Raw genomic sequence first — 25,154 nt, forward strand, 5'->3', positions numbered from 1 at the left:
GACGCTAGGCTGTTAGCTGGGAGACATCAACTCTTTTGGCCACGCTAATGGTGAGTGAGCACCTGATCAACACTCCCCCGCCCTGTAGCCTGGTCTGCCAGTCGGAGCTGGACCGCTCCCCTGTGAATTCACCCGGTTGCCCCAACTCGTTGGAAAAGGATCGGGGACTCGGAGAAGGCAATTTTGGTCAGGCAAGGGCGTTGGGCTCTTGTCGATCATATTGGTAGACCGCTGTTCTCACCTTCACTTCACACCCAGCTTCACATCCCAACTCTTTATGAGTGAAAACCCGCCAATGTGTGCAAATGAGTTATACTGACAGGTTCCCTTTTCATCCAGTCTGTGTGATATCCACCCGAGTTGTATTGGTCAATCTCACCGCCCCTTTCGCTACATCTTCATCTGCCGCTTCTCCTGCGCGGTGCATCACCAAGTCAAGAATCGACAAGCTTGCTCATCGATTGAATAGACAAACAGTTTCTCAACATGAACCGGTTCAGGACAAAGAAGAAGCAGAAGGAGGTGGAGGCGCCGACGACTCGGTCGAGTGAGGACTCGGAGCAGTCGTCTCTTCCCTTCAGAGGGTTTCGCAATCGCAAAAAGGTTCAGCAGGAGGAGACCAAGCCAGAGTTCGATCTCGCCACTGCTCTTCCTTCCACCGATGATTTCCGGACCAGTCTGTTGATGTCTAACCTCTCCGCCCGGTTCTCCATGTTGAGGGAACAAGATGATCCAAACACCAAGATTGGGAAGGCCAGCGATGACAGCGTATTATACCCAAATCGACAGTCCCGCATGGCCGACTTTGGGTTCTCTGGTGGTGCTGGTTTGGCTGACATCGCTGAGGTGGAGTCGATCAGGGCTGCTACTTTCTTGCGAAAAGACTCTTTTGCGTCTGATGACACCGACGTGAAAGGGGGTGTTATGAACCGTTCAAAGCCGCTAGAGGGCAACAACTTGTTTGGCGGGCGACAAAAAGTTTACAAAATTCCGGCTGGGTCAAAGGCTGCTGCAGGAGGCCTGGGAGGACGGGCTTTGTACGACGACGACGTTCCAATGTCGGCTTTTCAGAAATGGAGACAAGCTGAACGGGAGAGGTCTATGGAGAGAGGAGAGGCTCAGTCAGATCAGCCCGAAGAAGATGTTGAGCCAACGCGGTCGGCATCTCCTCCACCCAGTGCGTACAACCAAAAAAGGGAGACATCCTCAACCATGTCATCGGCTTCCAATTTGGCTCGCAACTCCACAGCGGCCACTTCGATTACCTCTCAGACTGCCAATAGCGTCAAGGATTCGTCCTCAGCGGCAACTTTCTCGACTACCGCGAATACTGGGCCGGTCACGAGAGCGAGACGGCTGTATGAGCAGGGTCTTAATCAGGATCTACAAGAGCAGCAATCCTCTGCCTTGTCTCGTCTCGACACAATGACCCGCCAAAGACCCTTTGGCACCCGCAATGACGCAGGAGCGGCACCTTCCCCCTCAACTGCCTTTGCTCTCGACAGATCGGTGAGCGAGAGACGGGCAATGTTGGCAAAGGCTAGCGCCCCAAATCTGAGGACCCCCAGCTCTACCACCACTGTCTCTCCTGTGAGCTCAGCGAGCTCAGTTCCGAAGCCTTCGCCTCAGCCTGAAGCAAAGACAAACTTCGGCGCCGCACCCCCTCTCAGTCCACCCATCAGCGAGACCGGCGAACAGCCCTTCCTGCCAATTCAGCCAAACGATGTTGGCAAGGCGACGGCCCTTGGCATGTTCCAGAAGCCATCGCAACCGTATGATGAATCCACGTACGCCCAGCGCCAGATTCAGCTGCAACAGGGCAGGGAGACGCCTACCCCAAAAATCAGCCTCGATGCCAGCAGCAACCTTTCGCCGCCGTCACAAGCCTCACAGGGGATGCCGCCAACCCCGGTTCCCGACTCCGAGCTTCCAACCCCACCGATCATCTCCAACCTAAACCTGTCTCTCTCCACGCCCGACCTCAGCCTCCAACGCCCGGCTGACGAGGACCACCCAGCTCTCAGGCAATCAGCAATGCCTACCCCCCTCTCCGTCACCCCAAGGGTTTCTAGCCCGCCTCCGACCATCCAGACATCGTCTGAAGTGTCTGAAGAGCCAGTGCCAATCGATTCGCCAACCCTGGGCCCAGCTCCCGGCTTGGCTGGCTTGAGCGGCATGGTTCGCCAACACCTGCGTAGTGAAAGCACAAACTCGTCGATCTACGACGGCGGACCTCAGACATCAGGCGTTGACTCCCGCTTCAACACGACACTGTTCAGCCCATCTATTGTTAATGACCTTGCGTCCCGCTCAAACCCTTGGATGAATGGTGATCAAGAGTGGGCTGTTTCGTACTACGGCGGTAACCCTGACAAGGAGCCTGCTCCAGAGACAGCTAACCCAGATGTAACCCCCGAAGCCAAGGCCGATATCACCGAAGAAGAAGTCGATGAGTTTGCCACCCAGCTCGCCGATGCCCGCCGTCGTGTCAGGGAGAAGTTGACGTCGTATGTCGAGTCAGATAGCAGCAGAGCCGGTTCCCCTGTGCCCCAAGAGGCGGCGCCTCCCGCATCATCAACATCATTGAGTCTTGGTATCCTCAAGTCGAAGTCGAGCAAGGGTTCCATTGTGGAGCGATCGCGAAACACTAGCGCTGCGCCATCGAAAGTCACCAAGATGCTGGGAATTGGTGCTGCAACCATGAGCACGTCTCCGTTGCCAACCAAGCAATCCTTCGATGACAAGGATGTCTCGACACTTGCCACTATGAGAGAGGAGTCCAGACAGCAAGAGGTCGAGTCGCAGGACACCCGCCATTCTTCGGAATCAGCGACTAGCGGTGAACCAGCGACCAAGCCAGAGGATGAAGACAGTTCCCGTACTCCTCCTGGTCTGAGAGCGTTCCAGAAAGCCAGACGGGAACTTCAGAAACGCAAGGAGCTGGAGACGCTGGCGCGCCGTCAAGCCACGCAAACATCAGCCGCTACCGATGGCCAAACACCCCTTCAGCCACCCCCTAGAGCTGACCGTAGCATGAACCAACGCTCGCCGCCGAGCGGCGATAGGAGACCGCCTCCCGTAACATACCGGCCACGTGCTCCCAGTGATGAAAGCAACTACAGCAACTCCCCGAGTGGACGCGATCGCAGTGGCTCGGAGAGATCGGAGGGTGGTGGTCGTTCGCATAGCCGCCCTCCTCGCCTGATGACCAACGGCAACATTATGTCTCACGATCAGTTGGCTCCCTGTAGTGCTCGCACACCAATGATGCGCTCTCCTGGTCTGCCAGGGACTGACATCAAGGGGTCTCCCATCATGCCTCCTCATCCCTATCCCGGCCGCGGGGTTCCGTCACCGGCCGCCTCTCCTATGCTCAACCAGTCGAGACCAGTCGGAAATCTGGCTCTACACACGAATCGCCTCGGTATTGACGTCCACCCCGGGCAACCCTCACCCATTTCTCCCATGGGCCTCCCGTCCCCGTCGCCCTATGGTGTTGGAGCATCGCCCTCGCCTGTTGGAACATCTACTTCGTTCGGTCCCCGGATAGGTCGACAACCATCAGTCTCTCAATCGCCAGCCTTGGGACCGGTGAATGCGAAGCGAATTGTCGACAAGCGAGAAATTTCCGAGCCCACGCTCATGTCAGCCACCACTCGCGTCCCAACCGTTAACCTCCCCCACCAGCGTGCTATGGGCCCGGATGGAAACGATAGAGGACGCCCGTATCCGGAGTCGAGGTCACGTTCGAGCAGCCGCGGGGGTGCGCCGCCGCCTCTGCCTCCGATCAATCCACGACGCAGACGAGATGATTCGAGTGCTGGACGCATGCCGGAAGATTCCGGCATGGCTGCCCCGAGGTTGCCTTTCGCCAGCCAAGCGAACCACAGTGCTTCCAGTCTTGACCATGCCAGCGAAGACGAGATGGGCCGCCGCAGGTTGCGCAAGGCCAGGCCCTCCGATGGACCTACTCCCCCAAGCCCCAGGACCTCTGGCGGAACTCGGGACAAGAGCCCACCATTTCTTGCCAAGGGCCCTCTGCCGAGAATGAACCCAGGCATGGGCCCCGGTGGCATGATTTAAGCATCACTGCTACCACCACCAACTTTTCCTTGTCTCTTCGTACCCGTTGTTCTCTTCTAATATTCCCCCGCATTTTTTCTCTCCATTGTCTTCCAGACATGTTTTTTTTTTCATATATTTGTTTATTTTCCTTTATGTACATCTGGCCCAGGCCAAGGTCATGAGGCTATGAAAACCCGAGATACCTCTGTAAAACTAGACTGCGTTTAGGTGTGTGTACATGTGTGGACTGGGAAGGGTGGAAAGGGGGCGGAGCTTGAATTGGTTTGGTTTTTCTTTTTTTTGTTTGTTAGGTCGTGGTTAATGGGTTTCTGGACTGGCTGGTTCTGGTACTGTTCAAAAGAAGTGATATCCCATATGTTGATGTTTTTTCTTGTTTTTATCTTTGTATCACTGACAGCTTTCTTACTTGTGAGGACCGACTGATTCTGTAATGAGCGGGTCGAGTACCCGCGCTTTATGTACCAGTCGCTGGATTTATTGTGGAAGATGTTTTTTGTATGTAGCGTATCAGAGCCACATTTGAGTGGGGGCTTGGTGGATGGGGGATCTTGTAGTTGTAGTTGATGAAATTGAAACAAACAATCAGTCAAATGAAGGTTTTTGGTTTGAGAATGTCGCTGATGTGGAAGGCTGCCGCTGGAGGGCCTATGCTTGGAGGATGAGGGGGGTTGATGTTTCGTGGATCTCAACCGAAGTTACCCCATTGGTGGCGTTGCTTTGCATGCGGCTCATGTATTGCTCTCTCACCACACCCCCGCTTCGAGGTCCGGATTTTGCACTTTTCTCTCTTGGGAGTTAGTTGTAACTGATTAGGAGAAGGACAGCCTTGACAACAGCATTTATTGTCATATACAGCCATATGTTGGTTAGGAGTGGTTGTCAAATTCGCCAATTCTTTTAGTTTCTGCTTCATTTGCTCAAGGCACTCGCCCCGTCTTACCCAACCGGCCCCACTTATTCCGACGTCACCTCGTCCTCACCATGGCATTCATCCGCCCTTTTGAACCAAAGGACACGGAGGACTGCAAGTTTATTGCATGTTTTTCTCCTCCCCCCAAACCCCCAACCCCCTTTCTTTTGTTTCATGATAATAATTTTGATCCATCTAACAGTGCAGAGCTACCCTCCCCCCTTCGCTCGCCTCGTCCCCGGCCTGTGTGGCTATGGCGCCCTACCTCTGGACGTTGCAGTTCACGCACCTCTTTCCTGAGCACTGTTTTGTGCTTGATGATGGGAGTGGCAGGGCGGTGGGGTATGTAATTGGGACGCCTGACGTTTTTGCGCTAGAGGAAATGTATCCGAGGTATGTGGAGGAGGTGTTGGGGAGTGAGCAGGGGAGGAGGGATGTACCGCCTCCGGAGCAGATGGAGAGGCTGGAGGAGTGGTGGGTTGGGGGGGGGGAGGGGGGGAAAGAGGGTGAATGAGAGGTGTTTGGCGCAGACGGCTTATAGTGTTAAGTGGTTGGTGCTTGAGGGGGTGGAGGGAGGAGGGAGCTTGTGGAGGGGTGGAGGGGATGTTGCATATTGATTTGTTGGAGGGGTGGCAGAGGAGGGGTTTGGGAGGGAGATGATTAGACGGTTTGTTGAGGGGGTGGAGGGGGGTGAAAGGGGGGTGAAGGGGTATGATTATGGGAGGGGGGATTCAGTTGGGGGTTGCGGGGGAGAATAAAGGGGTTGTGAGGTTTTATGAGGGGGTTGGGTTTAGGGTTTATCCTGGGGGGGAGAAGGAGGGGAATGTTTGGATGGTGAGGGATTTGTGATGGGTGGTTTTGGGAGTGTACCTAGATGATGGTTTTAGGGCGAGAACTGTTTGGTGAAATGAGATTGGATCACTGACTTTTAGGTTTGATGATTTGTTGTATATTTATGTGCCGCTGGGGTCCTGTGGTCATGCGCCATGTTTTTTCGCTATATGCAAGGCATTGTTCAGTGGATTCGGCCTTTCATAGCATGGTGAACGCTCAACCCACTCCTTCACGCCTGGATTTCCTAGTTGAGTGCCCACTCAGCATGCCCTTGCTGTCACAGATTCCGATGGCATTTGATGGATGGCAGCCCGCCCTATGTCTTGATCTGTGCCTGCCGCCAAAGTCGATCTGACCTGGAAAGTGGACTCAGCATTAACCTTGCTCTCGACCTTGATGTCGGCATCTCCATGATCCCATTTTCGGCCTTCGTAATGAACTTAATCTTGGCTCCGGCTTTGTGTTTACACCAAGTAGGAAACCAGGCCTTTACCTGTAATTTCGTCTTGGCTTTAACCTTGCTCTCGCTTTGATGTTGATGCCAGTGTCATGCTTCTTCAGTGCTAGAGGTCCCAACGCGTGCCCCAGCGCCGGAAGCCTTTCAATCAGCCCGCGTGCCAGCGCCAGAAACTGTGCTTGGTTAAGGTCGGTTCATGTCACACGGTTTGCGATATCAGACAGTCCAAATGAGAGGGGAAAGATGTGTATATTCTCTACCATAACCTGCTGCTAGCAACAACTGGTAAGTCTACCGTACCTACTTACTCACCATAATACCCCTTTTCTTGCCGCGATCACAGCCGAGACACTCCGATTGCTAATAATCGATTACGCACGGCTAAGAACTTGCGGTGTTTGTCGGCATAGGATATCAATAGTGTGTTGCCAAAAAAGATGCGCACGATACAATATGTGTGATGTAAATAATGTTAAACCATTCTAAGCCAGGTGTAGCAAATACAAAACCCCTCAAGGACACCAAGATCATATCTCCTTGCTCTCATCTCTTCACTAACTGTTGCCCAAAGCTTTCTGATCAGCCCGCGCACCTGTGCCAGAAGTTGTGGGATAGCGGACAGTGGTCACTGGTGCAAAAAGCGAGGCGAAAGTGGTGAGAAAAGTGATGACGGTGGAAATCCAACAGAGAGAAAAGAAAAAGCTACAAAGTATGTGAAATATTTTTGAAGCAACAAAACCCTATCCAGAGCAACCAAGGTGTGGAGTAGACCTGACAAAAGATTTCTAATTAGCCGTATACCGGCGCGAGAAGTTCTTTGCTCAGCCCGAGTGCCGGTGCCAGAGGTTTTCTGATCTGCCCGTGTGCTGGCGCTAGAGGCCTGCGTGCCGGTGCCAGCGGTCCGCTTGTTGGCGCCGGGCACCTTGGACAGCAGCGTTTGCAAGCCCGAAGAGCAGCGTTTTCAAGCCCACCTGCCAACTTTTGCTTGGATGGTGAAGGTTTTTATGCATATTTACATTGGATTACCTATAGGAAGGGACTTGCTCCATGTGCAACCCATCCCCCCTTTACTCCTTGTGCACCCCCATATAAACCCTGAGGGTTATAGCTGCAGCACTGCCTCTTGCTCATCAGCATTTATTGCAGAGGCCTCAAACCCACTCGGCTATCCTGATTCCCGTACAAATCACTGTATAATCAAGATCTTCTAATTGCTAGACTATCAATTAAAGCTATTTTCAGCATGGCTTCCACACATGTAGATGTTGTTGCTGACAGTAATGCCAGCACTGGGTGCGTATTTGTCAAATGTATAGCTTGCCCGACCATGTTGTCAGGGAGCTCAGCGATGCCAAGAATGGTTTAATCAAAGCCAAGGGTCGTGTCGAGTGTGTTGGACTACATCACTCACATCAACCGATACATCCTCACAGCAATGATAAAGGGAGGGTCCTTGTTCCCCATCTATGTGATACTCGAGAACAGGCGTCTAAAAGTTCCATTGTGTGGAAGGCATGGTTGAACACAGTGGTGGTGGCTCTTGGTTACTCTCTGAGCAATCTTTAAAGGCTATTGTTTGTTGAAAACCGCACCTATAACCCTGACCCTTGAGAGGCGTGCACAAAGGAGTAATGGGGGATGCACATTCAGAATCAGGGAGTGCACATGAAGCAAGTCCCTATATTAAGGCATTGTTCCATGGATTGGGTCATTCAAACAATGATGAAAGCCAATCTAGGTTTAGTATCATGGCTATGTGGATGAACGTGTTGAGTTCTGGAACCCAAACCGTTGATTTGAAGCATATAGGTTAACGTGCGATATTGTCTGACAAAAGAAAAGGTGCTCAGAAGAGTGTACAATGAGATATTTATACATAAAGAGAACGTGATCTGCCAAAAGCTCAGCATTCAACCTTGACGCAATGTACCTGTCTAGTCCATGCTGTTTGACTTCTCCAATGGAGCCTTGCATTCCTCCACAGAATGCAAACCTACCTCACGGCCCTTGATGTTACGATTTTCAACAAGATTATCATCGGCTAGGCACCGGCAGCCACAGCTCCGGCCCGGCACCGAGAGCACCTTCCGGAGTAACGTTTCGGCCCCCGCCTGCCTATTCACATGCCCGGCGGGTCCCGGAGGGGCACAAGGCTCCGACTTTTTCACTCCCACTCCTACTCCCGCCGTTCCCATCCTCTCTCTCTTCCTTTCTCTTCTCTCCCTCATACTGCTTGTCTTGACGATTTGCAACCCATCTCGAGACCAGATCATCAGCTCGAGCACCTACGTCCTGTCACCCAATCCTCCTTTTGGTTTCGTTACAATCAAAAAGATCCCAATCATCAACATGTCTGACAACGGCAAGAATCCCGCTTTCACCGGCCCGGTAAGTCGCTTGAAGATCTCGCGATGGATGGATCTGCTGCTAACCCGCCACAAAAGGGCTCACTCCCCGACGGTGGTCTCACCAATTCCCTCGAGGAGATGTTGACCTACCAGAAGGCCAAACTGGCTTCCATGGCGAGTTCTCCCAAGGTCGACCCCAAGGCCGACACCCCCAAGCGTGAGAGTGGCTCCGAGTACTCCAAGAGCTCCTCTTACCCCGAGGGCAGCAAGGCCGGCAAGGTCAAAAAGGTCAGCAAGCGTAAGGGCGGCAAAGGCAAAGGCGGCAAGAATACCGATCGCCCCAAGTCCCCTCTGACGACCAAGTTGGTCGTCAAGGATGAGTCTGCTGCTGCCGACAAAGAGCAGTCTGTCAAGACTGAGACTCCTGCCGGCTCCGAGTACCAGGTCGACGTCAAGGTCGGGACCGACGATCGTGTCGACAGCAAGGCCAGTATCAAGGTTGAAGCTCCTGCTAATATCGAGTATGAGCACAAGGTTAAGTCTGAGTCTGTCGCTGCTGTCGAGACTGACGAGATTCCCATCGATGTTGGCGAGAATGACCCCTCCATCAAGACCGAGATCAAAAAGGAAAATTCCTTTGGCTCTGGCCACGGCTTCGAGTTCAAGAGCCCGTGCAATCCCTCCATCAAAGCTGAGATCAAGGAGGAGAGCGCCTCTGGCTCTGATCGCGGCATCGATTTCAAAAGCCCGCCTAGCCCTCCCAAGACTCCCGTCAAGGCCGAGGATCAAGCTGCTTTGGGCCCTCAGATCAACAAGGAGAGCTCCGGCTCTGACTATGCCGTCACGACTCAGGAGGAGAGTCCCGTTATCTCCGACGAGACCAATACCATGAAGCTTGCGAAGTCTTCTTCGGAGAATCTTCTCCAGAATACCAAGGGAGAGACCGCCGGCTCCAACAATTCCGATGTTCAGCAGGGGTCTGACGACAGCCCCCCTGTCCAGATTCGTCCAAAGGTCCAAATCCTGACATACCATCGAGACGCCGACATGTATGTCCGTGTCCGTAACGCCGCGTCTCTCGGTTACGGGTAAGACAACTCCTTGTTTTTGCTTTGGCGGCCATGTGTCGGAGAGGTGTTTGATTGCTAACGATGTCAGCTTCAACAGGTATGCTCATGTCCGCAAGGATGCCCTGATTTCTGCTTCGGGCACCATAAAGGCGAAATTCGGCAATGCTGCCAATGCCATCATGACGGATAAGGACGATAGTCCTTTTGGGTTGAACGTTGTGTTTTCTATCCTTCACCACAAGTACCACGAACTTGGCATTCGTCCGACTATTCCTGAGCTCTATGGCCTGGTATATACATGAATATGCTTGGATGATTGATCTTGCTTGTTGGCTGACACTTTGGTAGGCCCAGGTAGTGGAGAAGTACGATGTGGCCCACGTTATTGTGCCGTTTGCCGAGAAATGGTTGGTTCATGATTTGAATTTTCATATCATCATGGCCGGGGAGAATCTCAACAACGAGCGGGTCATGGTGATGACATGGATCTTTGGTGAGGGCCGCTGGTTCTCCCGCACTCTTCCCAAGGTTGCCCGCGAGGCTACGCTTCAGGACGGCGTCCTTACGGGCGCCGATGGTCCTTTCGCTGGAAGAATTCCGGACCATTTGATCGGTAAAGACATGACTGAGAAACCTACACGGAATTCTCTTGATGGCGCATTGACTAATTGACCTGTGATTTTTAGAATGCATGTCCAAGTATCGGCTGTTCTGCCTTCGCAAGTTGCACAAGTGCATCGATGAGCCCTTGACGGCACTGATCAACGGATCTCGTCAATACTGTCGCGCTGGCGATGCCACCGCCGACATCAAAGAATCCTGCAACCATCAGCACCTCGGAGGAATGATCTCTGGGCTGACCATCGCCGGGTTGGTCCCCTTCCCGGAGCCGGAGCAGTACCAAGGAAGCGTTTTGGACCTCATCCAGAAGCTGCAGTCCATCCGCCCTGTGCGCTACAAGGTTCCGGGTATCTCGCCCCATATTGACACGCACCAGAACTGCGGCATTCGCCATTTGCAGCTTCTCAAGGCAGTTGGGGCTGAGCCCATTCGTTTGACCAACGAGTTGTACCAAGACTTCAAGCGCCATGGTCAGAAGACCGGCGTGTTCTCGGAGGAGCTCTACAATGAGCTCAAGGTTGAAGAGATCCATCCGGCCACGGATAACTTCAAGGATGACCAGGATCACTTTGTTCAGGAGTCTTGGGAGTTGGATTTTGAAGTAGATCAAGGAAGAAACAGGGGATGGTGCGTTGTTTGCTGATCGGCGCTGGTGGCGGATACCTATGGTTGGGCATCAGGCATCTACGGATGCTTGGGAAGTTTGATGGGATCTTTGCTGTTTTCGTGTATGATGATTGTCACTCGGGTATACGTCATCTAGTTTCTGTGAAGGTACCAAAGAACTGTGTTGTAGCTAAATCTGAGGTCCCTACATGTTGAAGGGATGTCTTTTTAACCATGCAAACTGTTGTGCGTATCCTCAAGGTATCCATGAATTGTGAACAAAGCGATGATGCCATTCCTGGATGTCAAACAGGTGCCTGGTTACACATACTCGGCAATGTCTCGGGCTGAGGGAGTAGGTTTGACAACTGTGCAAAAGGAGAAGAAAATAGGGATTTGGACTCTGACCGGGCTGCTGCATAGGGGGGTGGGCAAGGGCCTTGATGGGCAGTCAATATTTGATCGGGGCATCTGGGAGCGAGGAGGTCGGCGGCACGGTGAATGGATTGATTGCAATTATGCTGGCAGCCGAAGGCTAGCTGCTTGCCTCGGCGGGATATTCGAGGAATAGGTTGGGGGAGAAAGTAGAGCTGCCAGGCCTCGCTGGCAATGCATACATACCTTTGTGTCCCTATCTTGTTCTGCTACATGGCCGTCCGGGCCGCCGCTCCCCGGTCTGCACAGCTTAATTCCTTTCCATCTATCTCTTGCATCTGGTCATCGATCGTGTCAAGGGAGCCCAAACGTCCGGATCAGACCCATTTTGCTGCATGGTGGTGTCACTGGTTAAAAAGCGTGCTGGTTTTCGTGTCTGTGAGAGGTACTGGGCTTTGGAGGTCGCTGTCTGGGTTGCGAAGAGCGACGAGGGGCTTGTTCACCCACTACCCCTGTGGTTGGTGCCCTTCGCATCAGCAAGTGGCAGCAGCAGCAACAGCAGAGATGAACGGCTACCACGATCACAACGAACATGCCAACCGATACCACCATCGACCGACGGGGGGGTTTGCGTCTCATGGTGCGCCTCCACCACCACCGGGGTTTTCTCCGGCGTCGACTGGGCTGCCACCGCTTCAACCTGCGCCACGACGACCACCACCATCAGCGCATGCGATACCCTTGACACCACCACCGCCGCCGCCGCCGCCGCCGCCGAGCGCTACCCCCCTTACGTCGATACGACACCAGCAGCCGACACACCACCACCACCAACACCACCACCACCAACACCACCACCCATCGCACCTCATCACCGCAACAACATCACCACCATTACCCTCCCCTTCCGCCTCCTCCATCCCATCAGAATCCCGCACCCTCCTCACCTTCCCAACCCCAGGCCTCCCCTCCCCCCGAATAATCCGCCCATCCCAACCCCCCGTGCGATACCCCCCCTCAACAATAAAATACAACAACTCCGACCCCCACCACCAGCGACACATCGTCTCAACCCTCCAAACAACCTCCAACCTCCGAAACCTCTCCTTCTTGTTCCATCCCCCCGCCCCATCCCGGCAACAACAACCGACCGATAGCAACGCCCACCTCCCCGCCCAAATCCAAACCAACCGCTGGCTCTGTTGCCAGTGCGCAGAAGAGGGCTTCGTCGACCCGGTAGGAACAGTCCACCTCGTGGGTGAAGCAGAAGAGATGTACAGCACCTGCCTGTTCCGCCCATCCAGCTGCCACCACAAAAAGTGCGTAAACTGTGTTTTATACGCTGGCCCAGCCTCCAGCCGAGACCCGGTACGGGGGGTGAAATTTCTTGTTAGGACTGTTGGGGGGTTGTACACCAGTGGACGGTTTATCGACCCTGTACGCTGGGAGTGTGGGGTATGCGGGGAGTGGGACAATAACAAGATTGACGGGGGGGTGAGGATGGGAACTGGTTGTCAAGGACGGGGTTGTAAAGCACAGGGATGGGGGGGTTGGGGAGGAGGGAGGAGGGGGTTTTTCACCCGGGAGAGTATTGTTCTCAATCGGTATGGACAGAGGCTGGGGACGGCGGATCAGAGGGTTGCCTTTGAGGGGGGGCCGTGGATTGGCATAGACGGGGGTTGGGGGATGGGAGATGTGTGTTGAGTAAAGGGGTTAGGGAGGTGCTGATGAGGAGGGGGGTTGGAGGAGGGGAAGGGAGAGGAGGGTTTGGGGGGTTGGGGAGCAGGTTCCGGGGTATGAGTATAGGAGGCCGCCGCCGTTGGATGAGGATGATGAGAGGGAGAATAGTGAGTATGAGGGCAGTTTCCTGGCCGGCTTGCCGGTTGAGGGGGGGGATAAAGGGAAGGGGAAGGAGAGGGAGGGGGGATGGAGATGGAGGGGGTGGTTTGTGGTGGGCAGGGTAATGGTATTGATAGCAGACATCATGGTGGAAGTGAAAGGCGAGAACATGGGTTTATCAGCCCATCTTCTGCTACGATGACAACGACGAGAAGCCCGGATACGGGACAGGGGCAGGGAGCAAAACCACGCTTCTTTCCGGGGCTGTCAAATATGAGGATGTAACGATTACATTGGGATGGACTACTTGGATGTACACTGATTGTAATATGAAAGAACATTTCACTTCTGGACAGGCCAGGTCTGTGCAAGCCAAGGGTTAGGTGAGTACGAAGTGAGCAAGCCAGGGTTGGCTATGTAAATGTGGGGGACGTGTTTAAGATGCCGAAAGTGCTGGCGAGTACTCGGTTCACTGGCAATCGCGTGGATGTGTGAGTGAATGAAAAGAATGCCTAAAGAAGGCATTGTATGTCTGGTCCAAATTAGTGGTTGTTGGTCAAGTGAGGTCAACTTAAAGATGGATTGGCCCTTGATAAGAGGTCTCGGTACGGATAAGAATGGCTATCGGACCGGCCCGGTGGCTCGGCTCCTGATGTTAGTGGCCACCTAAGACAGGGGGCCAGCACTGACCACTTGGAGGGGCAAAGAAGCTTGTTCCTTTTTTTGACGCCAAGACAGATCTGATCAAGTACGTCAGCGGAAGAACGAGGGCGAAGATGCCCCCGCCATGGGTATCATATTAAACAAGAAAACAATCCTGATGGGACAATATTATACTTTTCATTCCGTCTGAACGTTTGGTTCGTTTGATTGTTTACTGTCCTGATATCTCTTTGAGCCCTGCGCGGCTGAGTACCGCAACACGGCACACAAAGCTGATGACGGAATATGTGGGCACGGTTGGCCGGCCAGTGACTCCAGTCTCTGGGTTGGGTCGGGTTAATGCCGGGACCCTTCCTCTCTTACTGACCGCCTTCCAGGAATCTGGGAGCCTGGTCGAGTTGCGCGGTTACTGGCATACTTGTCACGATAACGAGGAAGAAGCTGGGGAGGAAGCGGAATCCCGGGCTTGAGTTGTGGTGGGTGGGCTGGGCTGGGGTTCGCTGCCGGACCTGGATCAGCTGTTGGAGCTATCCATGAGATGCCATCTAGGATGGCACGATGGTCGAAAGACTTGTCGACTATCTTTCCATATGCCATTATATAAGGCATGCCTGGTGTAACCGCACGCCGACTTTTAGACGCCTGTGGTTTCCATTGACAACCTGTATATATGCCCATCTGTTGACACCTACCTATGTCCTCCTGAGTCCTGTGCCATCATGCTCAGGCACCAATGCTAGGTGGGCTGACGCTAAATATGCTATGCTTCGATCCAAAGCACCAAGGCCTGCACGCAATTGAGGCCTGCATTGGACCAAAGGGGGCATATGATCCTAGCGTTTACACATACGTACTCCGGGTCGCCTTCTGATGCCGTCAGCTCGGAGATGTCTGAATGGAGAGCTTCATCGTAGGAAAGAAACCTCTTACAGTGCGCCGGACTGGCTTCATCGAACAACCTCTGAAGCTTGAGGCCAAAAGAGTCCAAGACCCGAACCGGGGCCAAAAGTGGAGTTCCACCGGACAACCAACCAATCAAAACCCCCATTATAATATTTTTTCTCTGGCTGCTGCTCCCACCTCCTGCGACCAGCGACTCTCTCTCAACGTTGCCCGCATCATCACTGGCAACAGCAAACCGCTCGACCACCATCCTCCACGTTCGCTGCCGCTCTCCGCAGCAATCGCATGGTATGCCCCTTTCTCATCCTCTCTACCCCCCCTCCCTCTCTCTCTCTCGCTCTCTCTCTCTCTCTCTGTGTGTGTGAACCCTCACCTGACATGGCAAACAGAGAGCCAGGCAGCGTGTTGCACCCAGCTCAGACCCCAGGTACTATCTTTGATGGCTGCCAAGTAATCAGGCCTTCCTGACCTTCGCCGTCGTCCGACTTGAAGCTCCACCACCTACCGCCTACCAACCACGTCCTCGCCAGAATCCTCCGGCGTTTACCTCCTCCACGGCAGCGACTCACCGTAGCGATCTCAGCATACAACCCGCCGCCCATAATGGCGCCTTCCAATGGCACTGCTGAGAAGCCTGCTACCCGGAAAGCTTCTTCCCACGTTGTTCCCGTTGTCCCTGTTCTCCCTCTCAGCTATGTGAAGCGGCTCCCGAATCAGCCAGCCACACCTTCCCCGTCTACCCAAAAGGTTGACGAGCCTTCTACCCGACCTGCCAGCCCCGAGAGGAAGAATTCCGGCGATCATGACGCTACCACACCGTCCGCTGCCACCATTCACGTCGCTACGTCTACATCATCTACTACCGCATCGAATAGCAATACTCCAGGTACGTGTATCTTTTTTTGATTGACGCTATCGACTGTGATAAGCGAAATGGTTCCCCTTCCCCAAAAGAATGGTGTCCACGGCCGTCCTCCATTGGCTTGTTGACTTGCAGCGTGTGGGTTTTTGGTCTACGGCGTGTCTGCCTCCTACCCCACAAGCGAAATCTTGCGACAATGACCTCTTCTACTCCAGTTGCACTATAGAATAGTGAGCAATGCTAACCCCGAGTGTGCACAGATTCTTCCACCATCTGTTCCGAGCCTACAGAGCAACCGTTTGTATCAGGTGCCCCTCCTCCTCCTTCCAGTCATCACAACCCCGCATTTGAGCAGCCGGCGAGAACACCAGCCCCTGAGCTTCCTCTCCCCGCCCCACACCCGGCCATTGCGAATCAGCCAGTTTTCCACCATCCTCGCCCCAGTAACGGAAGCTTGGTGTTTGCTCATCACGAGTCTAACGCCTCCTCCCCTGTCCCTCATTCGGGTGGCTACGGTTTCCCCCCTCCTGGGATCGTGCCATACCCACCGTCTGCCGCTCTCCCAGTCACCGCTGTTGACGCCTACGGCCGTCCCTTGTTGGTATCACCGACAGTAGATTCTTATCCGCCGACTGTCATAAAGCATCACGGGCCACCTACTCCCCATAGCTACCACGGCTCACAATCTTCCCAAATTGGAGATCACATCTACAACCAGCATTCGACCATGAGCGGCACTCATCCAACCATGAGCGGCACTCATCCAACCATGAACGGCACTCATCCAACCATGAACGGCACTCATCCCACTATGAGCGGCACTCATCCGACCATGAGCGGCGCTGGCCCGGTCAACGGCGGCCAGGGAGGAATTCGTGGTCCTCAGCCTACCACCAATGGTGTTCAACCCACAATCAACGGCTCTGGACCCTATCATCCTACCGGGGGTATGAGCCCCGAGGCCGCGGCTGCATTAGCACACCATATGAACTCGATGTCGCCTTACATTAGGGCTGCGCTGGGCGACAACTCGTACAGTGATTGTACTCTGGACGTGAATGTCCCAGTCAGCCACATCTTCCAGGATCACCCCGACTGCAGCCGACTGAACACTGCCATTCGAACGCCAGCGCATCGGCTTATGCTTGGTCGCAGTCCAATGCTTGCTGAGAAGATTGGAGAGGATGGTGTCCAGGCCGGCGGTGTCTTGAAATTAGAGGTTCGTGATGAATGGATTCGGCCGGACGTGTTTTGGCATTGCCTCCGTGCGCTATATGGTTGGGATATTGCGGCCGGCAACCTACCGAGCCAATTACGCTACTGGAGTGCCAAAGACGAGCTCAAAACCGCCCTTAGCTACTGGGCTGCCGGTCAGATGTTGCTGTGTCCTCGGATTCAGGGTATCGCTTCGGACTGCGCAAGGAGATTGCTTGGGTGGGAGACGATCAGTATCGCCGCTTGGTTCGTTTCGCACAACATGGCTCTGGGACCCAGCTTGACCCACGATGTGTTCCTCGACAGCACTCTGAACTGGATAATCTATCATCTTCCCCAGAGCTTTGATGTGGACGAGAACGCGGGAGACTGTGGGTTTTCTCGGCTCCCTCGTGCCAACCAGTCGGCGTCTTACAGACCAAATCCGCCTAATGCACACGTGTCGTCGCGTGTTGCTGCCAACCCGAGGCTGTCTAAGATCCGGTTCGGAGATCTGGCAGAAGAAGGATTTGACGTCGATCAGCTCTATCCCGGCAGTCCATTCACACCCGCTCAGGTCAATGGTCTCTTTTCTAGGATATTGCTGAACCTTCCATTTGACCTGCTCAAGCATGTCCTGGAGCACCCCAATCTCTGCTCCAACGCCGGGCCTCTTCCGCCGGGACCTCGTTTGCGGATTATTGATGCGGTTCGGGCGGCGCGGGAGAAGCGACGATGGGAGTTATTGGAAAGCACCGACATGCAAGTGCGTGTCTATCAAGAGCGGATCGCGTCTCAGCCGGAGCCTGTTCCTGTGGTTAATTTGGCCGACTTTTGGCACAATAGCTTGGGCTTCAAGGAAGAGACTTTTATCGGTGACGTGCCATTCCTTATTCGCACCTGGAGTCTTGGTCCTGAAGGCAGCGACGTTTAGTAGTCTGGCGGTGAACATCACCAAGGCGACACCGTTTTACGATATTATGATGGTGGGCGGGATATGGTCCTCTTTTTCGAGTTTACAAGCAACAAACTCGGCATCATTGGGTGATCCACGTGTTCATATTGACACTTGGGAACTGCATTGCGTTTGGCGTTATATGGTTTACACAAAATTTGGGCATATGTTTTGCCCGGCTGGTTAGAAGGCAGAAGGTGCAGCTTACGAACGGGTCTTTTTGCCTCTCGTCTTTTGCTCACAGCATCTTGGCACGGCTTTTTCCCTGACTTGGAGGGTCTGGCATCAAGATCTGGGGTTATCGGAATCGGGATTGCTATGCTGGTTCGATACTGCCACCAGATGTCCCTGGACGATGTCCAGCGGTTTCGGGGTCTTTCTTTCGATGAAAACATGTAAACAGTAGAAAAGGCCTGAGCTGGAGAGAGGCAGTCGGTTGTCATCACCTGGCGGTCTCTCTCTCTCTCTCTGATCACTTTTAATGTCTTTTGTTTTTCTTTCAGCGTGGCATTATGGAGTCATGGTCGATGGGTTAGTGGGAGTAGGGGTTCAAGATATTCGCCTTGGAGGAAGATTGGGGGGTGGGTATTCCAGGAATCTGAAAAAGAGTTGGGCTGGTCGGTCGGGGTCACGAAACATGAATATGGACAGACTGGGCTGGCGAGCAACACAGTTTGCTTCAGGTAGCTCTTTGACGTAGTTGGGAGTTTTTCTGTATTTCATCTTGCAGCGTAAAAATGGAGTTTGGCGGGACGTGACAGCTCGGTAGCATTTGAGTCCGTAAACAAAATCCGGTCCGTCTGGGGTGACATGTGCTTCGGGCAATGACAGCAGAAAAAGGGGAGGCATTGGATGACGGCATTGAGCCCCAAGATTTTGAAAGTGGGGAATGGGACTCGAGCAGAGTGTGGGGAAGACCCCTGTCTTCTGGCCCGTGCATTAATGCCAAGTGGGTTTCGTGCATGGGGAACAGGATGACCTCGGCTTTTTTTGGCACGTGTAAAGGAGGAGTTCCCCGTAGCTCGTAGGTCTTGATGGAGACTCTCCATTGTCCCCCCTCTTTTATCATCAACGACAGCTGTGTTGAGCTTTTCAGATTACCGCGATACGTCTGCCAACCGATTGAGAGGTTGTTTTTATTTGAGTTTTGACTCTTTGCTGGCTGTCTTGTTTATTTGTTGATCAGCCTTCCCGCGCGGAACAAGAGACGCGCCCCGCGCCGCGCGCCGAGTTAAAATTACAGCTGACACTTGACTGAGGTCTGGTACCTGACGGGCTGGGCTGGCCTGACGTGCATATACCTACCTACCTACCTACTGCCCGCATATCCATCCATCTTCAGTGTACTGTTTTCCGGATCAACCGAGAACCTACACCCGAACTTGAACGTCCAATTCTCAACATATCACGGCGTTTTTGCTTTGCAATACTTTTTCATATCGACCCGACAACCGAATTTGCGAGATCGTCACAATGGCGGCCTCGCCCTCGAGCGCCGCCGGTGCCACGACGGCAAACAGCTCGCCGTCCTCCGACCCCATCCTCCGCAACGCGCTCCGATACACCATCTCCGCTCGCGAATATGCCCTCTTGCACAAATATGTCATTTCGAAATCCCGAGCGCTGAAGCGGCGAGCGCCGACGGTGGAGAAGGTGAGGAATATGATGGATGGGCCTCAGCAAATGCCACAGCAGCAGGGGAGGAAGGGGTTTATTGGTGGGCAGGGGGATAAGAGACGGGGGTCGATCAAAGGGAAGGATGTCGCTCCGCCGACAGCACAAGGGGCGGATGATTACAATGCAAAGGCCATCAGGCATTCCATCAGGGTGTTTATGGCCACCGGGGCAGTGATGAAGCTTTGGGGGTTGGCGCAGACGAGGTTGTTGGGGAAGAAGGGGGATGGGGGAGGGAAGGATAGGCAAGGGGGGTTGCACAAGAGTCCTACTTTGAGGTTGGGGTTGAGTTTGAGCACGATTCTGTTTCTGTATAGGGTGTTGTTTAGGTTTTTTACGAGGTTGAGGGTGCAGCTGCTGGAGCCGAGTGCTGCGCCGTTTAGGAAGCGGAATCCAAAGACGGCGAGCACGCTGACGAGTCCGTACGCGCCGGCTGTTGGGGCGAGTTTGGCGGGGTTGGCGTTGGGGGTTTATCCGGCGGAGCAGTTGAGGGTGACGATTGCTTTGTTTTTGGGGTTTAAGGCTGTGGAGTGGGGGTGGAATTGCGCAGAGGAGAATGGGATGGTTTGGGGGTGGGAGAAGATGGGGTTGGGTGGGAAAGGGAAGATGAGGGAGAGGCCTTGGTGGTGGGGGAGTTGGATGTTGCAGCCGTTGGCGTTTGGGCAGTTGTTGCATGCGGCGGTGTTTGATAGGGAGTGTTTCCCGAAGGGGTTCGGGAATGTGGTGGAGAGGTTTTCGTTGACGTATTTGCATCCCAAGCCAGAGGATTTCCCGGCGGGAATGCAGTGGCCTACAACTGAGGTGGTGGTGGACGGGATTGCGAGGATGGCGAAGTTGAGCTGGCCGTAAGCTTTGCATTCTAGATATGGTGAAGACATGGTGCTGACACGTTTTCAGGGCGTTTATCTCGCCAACCCTCTTCCCAGGCAAAGAGGACACCCTCCCCCCTGGGCTCTTCGCCATCGCGCCTCTGACCTCGGGCGCCCACCCCCTTATCACGTCGCTTTCTTGTGCGACACTTCACCCCTCCGACCCATCTTGCACACGCACATTCCTCACCTTCTGGCTCCGCTCCTTCCCACCACTCACCCGCATCCTTTTGCTGGTCTACTCTATCCTGATGGTCCCCAAGATGAAGTCCTTTTATCACTTCCCCGTCTCCACCATCCAGACCCTTGTGTCCAACGCTCTCCGGATGTCAACCTTCCTCACTGGTGCCGTTGCCACCGCCTGGTCAAGCATCTGCTTCTTCCAGAGCTGGTTCCCACGGACTTTCCTGCCCACTCAACGGATGTTCCTCGGTGGGTTCCTTGCTGGTCTCTGGGCGATTATCGAGCAGGGGAGACAAGGAAGCAGACAGATCTTCTTGTATAGCGCCAAGGCTAGTGTCGAAAGCTTCTGGAAGGTGGGAGTGAAGAGGAGGTGGTGGAGGGCGATGAAGGGGGGTGATGTGTGGGTTTTTGTTGCGGCGTTGATGCTCACTGGTCTTGTGTATGAGAGGGATGCGAGGGCGATTAAAGAGGGGAGCTGGAGGAAGGGGATCAGTTGGGTTAGGGGAGAGGGGTTGAGGGATTGGGGGGTTGAGGTTGAGGAGGGGGAGGAGGATGAGGAACGGGAGAAAGAGGAGTGAGGGGGTGGTGCTGATGGAAAGGGGCGGGTGTTGATTGATAGTACATAGACAGGGTAAGGGGTTGTTTGGGACCTTTTGGTGGGACCGCGTTGTCATTTTGATAGAGTGGTCTTGTGATGAGATCTATGATGTATGAATGATTTATTTTTGGGACTTGGTTTTTACAGTCTTGCTCAGCGTCAGGTTGGACCGCCTTTTTTGCATTTAGGTGAACTGACTGTTTGGATAGGTAGGAGATGATCTTGGAGTGCTCTGTCACACTTCTGATGTCTGAAAGCGAGTACCTGCCAATACAAATAGCATATTTTGATTTGGGGTATCGGTGGAAGATATTTTTTCGTGATGGTGTAAGTTTGTCTAATACCTGTCAATTATCTTTTGAGGTGTGTTGGTTATCTTTTGAGGCGTATCTAGTAGGCGAATTGTCAAGCCGAGACTGAGAGAATGTCGGGATGCTTTCATTTTCGAGTCATTTTGGACTTTTCCTGTGCATGAGCTACAGTGCGCACTGTATGGCATGCAAGATAGCTTGCAACAATCACGCCCTCATACATTCTAATACTACCTCCCATCCCAAGGATGATCCAGAACAACCACGTCGTGGACCAAAGATGGAGTAAAACAGGTCTGTCTTCGACTCTCCCTTTGAGACCTCAACTAAAGTAACAATCTCCATTTGTTTTGATCCATAACTCAAAACCTCCCCCATGTTTCCCCGTGACAGATAGCTTCAACAGTGCCCGTCTATACAATAAAACCTCAAGTAACGCATTGGAAAGCCTAGAACCTTTGCTCTTCTTGACAGTCCCGTATTGAATGGGTAAAACCATTGGTGGGATCAGGTAGAGGTGCATAGAAGTGGTTGTGTGAATGTTTGTGCAGATGTTCTGCTTTGGGTCTGGTGATCCAATCAAAGATATTGCTGACCCTTCCTGTTCTGCCCCGACCGGATGTCAGTGGGAAGGGGTCAGGGGTATGCCAGAAAGTTTGCCTGGCCCCTCTTTCTTACCTTATAAACCCGACATCCAATGTATCTACCTCGCCAAGTATCTGGAAGATCGAAACCTCGCATCTTTAGTGTCCAAAGCCAATGTCTGGTGCGTGCTTGACAGTCACCACCTTCTCAGGACTGCCATTCACGTATAGCTCCCGACCCTAGCCGGCTCTCTTCCCAAGTAACTTCATCATTCAGACGCTCAGGATGGAATCTCCAGGCATGTTTAGGGTCAAGGTCTTTCGGCATGCTGGAGAGCCTTGGAGGCAGTCCTCGAAAAGGGATACCTGGCCTGAAAGACATGAATTCGGGGTTGCAATTATTTGTGCCCTCCCTCTTGAGGCAACAGCTGTCAATGCAACATTTGATATCACCTGGCCCTCTACCGTTGTTTGGAGGCAAAAGTCGGCCGCAGGAACAGGAACAGCTACTTGGAGATGTGGCCATCAGCGACGGGATACTGCAGCATGACTTGGGGAGAAAGCTTGCCGGTCGGTTCGTGCCGGAGACGAAGCTCCTGGAACCAGGCGTGGAGATACGGGGAGTGCTGGTGAAGTTGCGGACAGAACAGGCATGGGAGCTGCTACAGACAGATGTCGCCAGTAATCTTGAGGTCTTGAAAGGGAAAATCTGGTCTTATGGTTATCCTGGTACGCGTTGGGATTCTCTTTTCAGATCGGACTACCTGCACAAGAATCGCGGTGAAGAGAAGTGTGAAGAGTGTGCAGGTGATGATGGAGTCTGTATGCGGTCGATTGAGATGACTTGTCAACAGCTCGGCTGCAAGGAAACCGAGACTGTGATTCGCCGAAGGTTGGATTATCAGAGTGGCTCTATCATTCACATTGGACGCGTAGGTTCTGGGGACACGGTGATGAGGTTGGGAAAGGATCGTGATGAGATTGTGGAGCGAGATGGCATCATTGCATTTGAGATGGAAGGTGCTGGGGTGTGGAGACCTTTCCCAAGAGATTTAGAGCCTCGGGATGTCGAGAAAAGCGGGCAATTTCCCGGCTGAGGCTCACGGCCTGTTGGACGTGCTGTTTACAACACCATATCTAGACCGCAAGAATCGTAATCCCGATGAGGTCCAGGGTACCTGTAAGTGGTTTATACAGCATTCATTATTTGGCCAGTGAGAAAAGGGGGGGGGGGTTCGAACATTCTGGGTATCAGCGGACCCTGGGTGTGGGAAATCAGCCCTGGCCAAACATCTGGTGGAGGATGTCATTCCAAACACCACGGCTCGAAAAACCTGTTACTTTTTTTTCAAAGACGATGTTGAGGATCAAAAGACAATGAACAGCGCGCTGAGTTGTGTATTACATCAGCTCTACTTAGTATTATCGAACCCAGATTGCCTCCCGGCCGCCACTAAAAGCAAACTGTAAACAGATCCTGAGGGCTTCAAGAGCTCATGCGCCTGAACAAAACCAGAGCATGCCCGAATTTAAGCTTCATTCTGACTAGTCGACCACTTGAGGCCATTGGACGGGAGTTCCAGCTCAGGGACAGCCCGGGTTCCTCTGTAATCCACCTACGTGGTGAAAGTCAGGAGGAGATCCAGAAGATATCAGACGAGATCAACATCTTCATTCGAGCCAGAGTGTAAAGTATCGCTTCACTCTTTGGGCCTCAAAGACAATGAGAAACACTTCCTTCTGAACCGGCTCCTCAGTGTCCCGCATCGGACTTACCTTTGGGCGCACTTGATACTCGACTTGATCGAAAAGGCGGCCGATATAGACAAAGTCGGAGATGGATGAAGCCGTGCTGCAAACGCTCAGTGCGATTTGCTACAGGGTCCAGAATAACTATCCAGTATGGTACGAAGCTTATCGCTGGTCTAAATCCTCTCCAGGCGCGTTGACAGTGGCCGTCAATACCGGGCTTCTTCGGCTGGTGGAGATGATGTTGAAGTCAAGAGACGCCCATGGTAATGACTCTCTTAACGAGGGAACTGGCTAGCTTTAGCAGAACAAGATGGGACAAACACCTATTTATGGAACAGCTTCTAACCTTTGTGTTGGTGAGGAAGAGGCCCTCCACTTCGAGAAAATCAAGTTACTCCTTGAAGCTGGCGCCGAGCTTTATAACATCGGCGAGTATGGTAGCACTCTGGTATGTTATTTCTTTTAGCTTCGCTTATTTCCCCTCTTGTCTGCCAGATTGCGTCTCTGACACGTCCATGATTGGCAACAGCTTCATGTTGTCGCCCGCTACTGCCTCAGGGTGCAACCGGAGCTGGTAAAGTTGGTGTTGAACACCGGTGTAGATGTCAACCATCGACGCAAAGACGGAATGACAGCGGTACTCCTCACCTACAAACCGGAGATGATACGACTAATGGCCGAACACGGTGCCAAAGTGGACGGAATTCTGCAGCATACTAGCGGACCTTTCGGCAACGAATCGGTTCTGTCTCGCCCATTGCAACTAGGATCTCTTATACCGGAGTAGAGACTGTATGTACTGGAAGCTTTGCTCGATGCTGGTGCCCCCGTCGATGAACGGAATGGTGATTCGCTTACACCACTTTTGCGGGTCGCAATTCATGTTTCCGGGTTGAGTTCAAAGTTGGCAAGGCTACTTACTGGTCGAGAGAGGGGCAGATGTCAATACAGTAGATGCCAACCGAAGATCGGTACCCTCGTGGGCTGTTTCAGGATCTTGTAGTTGCAACTACCCGCTGCACGATTTTCTCGTCGGTAGGGGGGCAATCAAATTCTACTTGTGCACCCCCCTTTCACTTCCTGTGCATCCCCATATATGACCCTGTCCATTTGCCCAGGGCTAGAAGCTACCACTATCACCACCATCACCACTACTACCACATCAAAAGTACAATGCCACCACCACGATCCACAAGCACGTTACTAGGTATTTATAACGATACCAGACTTACTTGAAGATTCCCATATAGACTGTAGTATAGCAAGTTATCAACCACCATCTACACATTCCTCTCGCAAATTAATGTAGACCCTGAAATCTAGGTACCACACAAGTATCAACATTGACCGACTACTCTTCGTCCTCCTTCAAAACCTCATACCACGTCCCTTCTACTGTGTGTACGAACCCGTCCCGGCCCTGAAAGTAACTCATGTTCTTCTCAAAGTGACAGTCTTCC

General features: G+C 53.1%; 8 protein-coding genes across 8 annotated transcripts; all 8 read left to right on the top strand.

Moving 5' to 3' along the window:
• Positions 1–486: 486 nt before the first annotated feature.
• QC764_403740 (uncharacterized protein) lies at positions 487–4,083 on the top strand (the record flags this gene model as incomplete). The annotated part of the gene is made up of 1 exon (XM_062946665.1): positions 487–4,083. The coding sequence occupies one exon, from the start codon at positions 487–489 to the stop codon at positions 4,081–4,083; it is 3,597 nt and encodes a 1,198-aa protein (XP_062800328.1).
• A 984-nt stretch (positions 4,084–5,067) lies between these two features.
• On the top strand, positions 5,068–5,510 carry QC764_403730 (uncharacterized protein; the record flags this gene model as incomplete). The annotated part of the gene is made up of 2 exons (XM_062946664.1): positions 5,068–5,114; positions 5,204–5,510. 2 exons carry the CDS (start codon positions 5,068–5,070, stop codon positions 5,508–5,510), a joined length of 354 nt encoding a protein of 117 aa, XP_062800329.1.
• A 3,188-nt stretch (positions 5,511–8,698) lies between these two features.
• QC764_403720 (uncharacterized protein) lies at positions 8,699–10,969 on the top strand (the record flags this gene model as incomplete). The annotated part of the gene is made up of 4 exons (XM_062946663.1): positions 8,699–9,723; positions 9,803–9,995; positions 10,054–10,318; positions 10,392–10,969. 4 exons carry the CDS (start codon positions 8,699–8,701, stop codon positions 10,967–10,969), a joined length of 2,061 nt encoding a protein of 686 aa, XP_062800330.1.
• A 902-nt stretch (positions 10,970–11,871) lies between these two features.
• QC764_403710 (uncharacterized protein) lies at positions 11,872–14,279 on the top strand (the record flags this gene model as incomplete). Its single annotated transcript, XM_062946662.1, has 3 exons — positions 11,872–13,002; positions 13,040–13,267; positions 14,187–14,279. The coding sequence occupies 3 exons, from the start codon at positions 11,872–11,874 to the stop codon at positions 14,277–14,279; spliced, it is 1,452 nt and encodes a 483-aa protein (XP_062800331.1).
• A 251-nt stretch (positions 14,280–14,530) lies between these two features.
• Positions 14,531–15,152, top strand: QC764_0064820 (uncharacterized protein; the record flags this gene model as incomplete). Its single annotated transcript, XM_062940560.1, has 2 exons — positions 14,531–15,000; positions 15,110–15,152. Exons 1-2 carry the CDS (start codon positions 14,705–14,707, stop codon positions 15,150–15,152), a joined length of 339 nt encoding a protein of 112 aa, XP_062800332.1. The 5' UTR covers positions 14,531–14,704.
• Positions 15,153–15,315: 163 nt separating this feature from the next.
• On the top strand, positions 15,316–18,567 carry QC764_403700 (uncharacterized protein; the record flags this gene model as incomplete). The annotated part of the gene is made up of 2 exons (XM_062946661.1): positions 15,316–15,598; positions 15,835–18,567. 2 exons carry the CDS (start codon positions 15,316–15,318, stop codon positions 17,700–17,702), a joined length of 2,151 nt encoding a protein of 716 aa, XP_062800333.1. The 3' UTR covers positions 17,703–18,567.
• A 191-nt stretch (positions 18,568–18,758) lies between these two features.
• QC764_403690 (uncharacterized protein) lies at positions 18,759–21,265 on the top strand. The gene is made up of 2 exons (XM_062946660.1): positions 18,759–20,242; positions 20,295–21,265. The coding sequence occupies exons 1-2, from the start codon at positions 19,197–19,199 to the stop codon at positions 21,025–21,027; spliced, it is 1,779 nt and encodes a 592-aa protein (XP_062800334.1). The 5' UTR covers positions 18,759–19,196; the 3' UTR covers positions 21,028–21,265.
• A 1,111-nt stretch (positions 21,266–22,376) lies between these two features.
• On the top strand, positions 22,377–23,491 carry QC764_403680 (uncharacterized protein; the record flags this gene model as incomplete). The annotated part of the gene is made up of 4 exons (XM_062946659.1): positions 22,377–22,808; positions 22,999–23,116; positions 23,198–23,361; positions 23,417–23,491. The coding sequence occupies 4 exons, from the start codon at positions 22,377–22,379 to the stop codon at positions 23,489–23,491; spliced, it is 789 nt and encodes a 262-aa protein (XP_062800335.1).
• Positions 23,492–25,154: the final 1,663 nt, after the last annotated feature.

Source organism: Podospora pseudoanserina, chromosome 4, assembly GCF_035222485.1.
Source record: "Podospora pseudoanserina strain CBS 124.78 chromosome 4, whole genome shotgun sequence".
In the NCBI taxonomy this organism is placed as follows: domain Eukaryota; kingdom Fungi; phylum Ascomycota; class Sordariomycetes; order Sordariales; family Podosporaceae; genus Podospora; species Podospora pseudoanserina.

Bases quoted from the DNA above. Each gene is read 5' to 3' on its own strand.
- QC764_403690 (XM_062946660.1), top strand. From the start codon at position 19,197: ATGGCGGCCTCGCCCTCGAGCGCCGCCGGTGCCACGACGGCAAACAGC. The intron at 20,243-20,294 runs GTAAGCTTTGCA...ACACGTTTTCAG, and splicing joins ATGGCGAAGTTGAGCTGGCC to GGCGTTTATCTCGCCAACCC.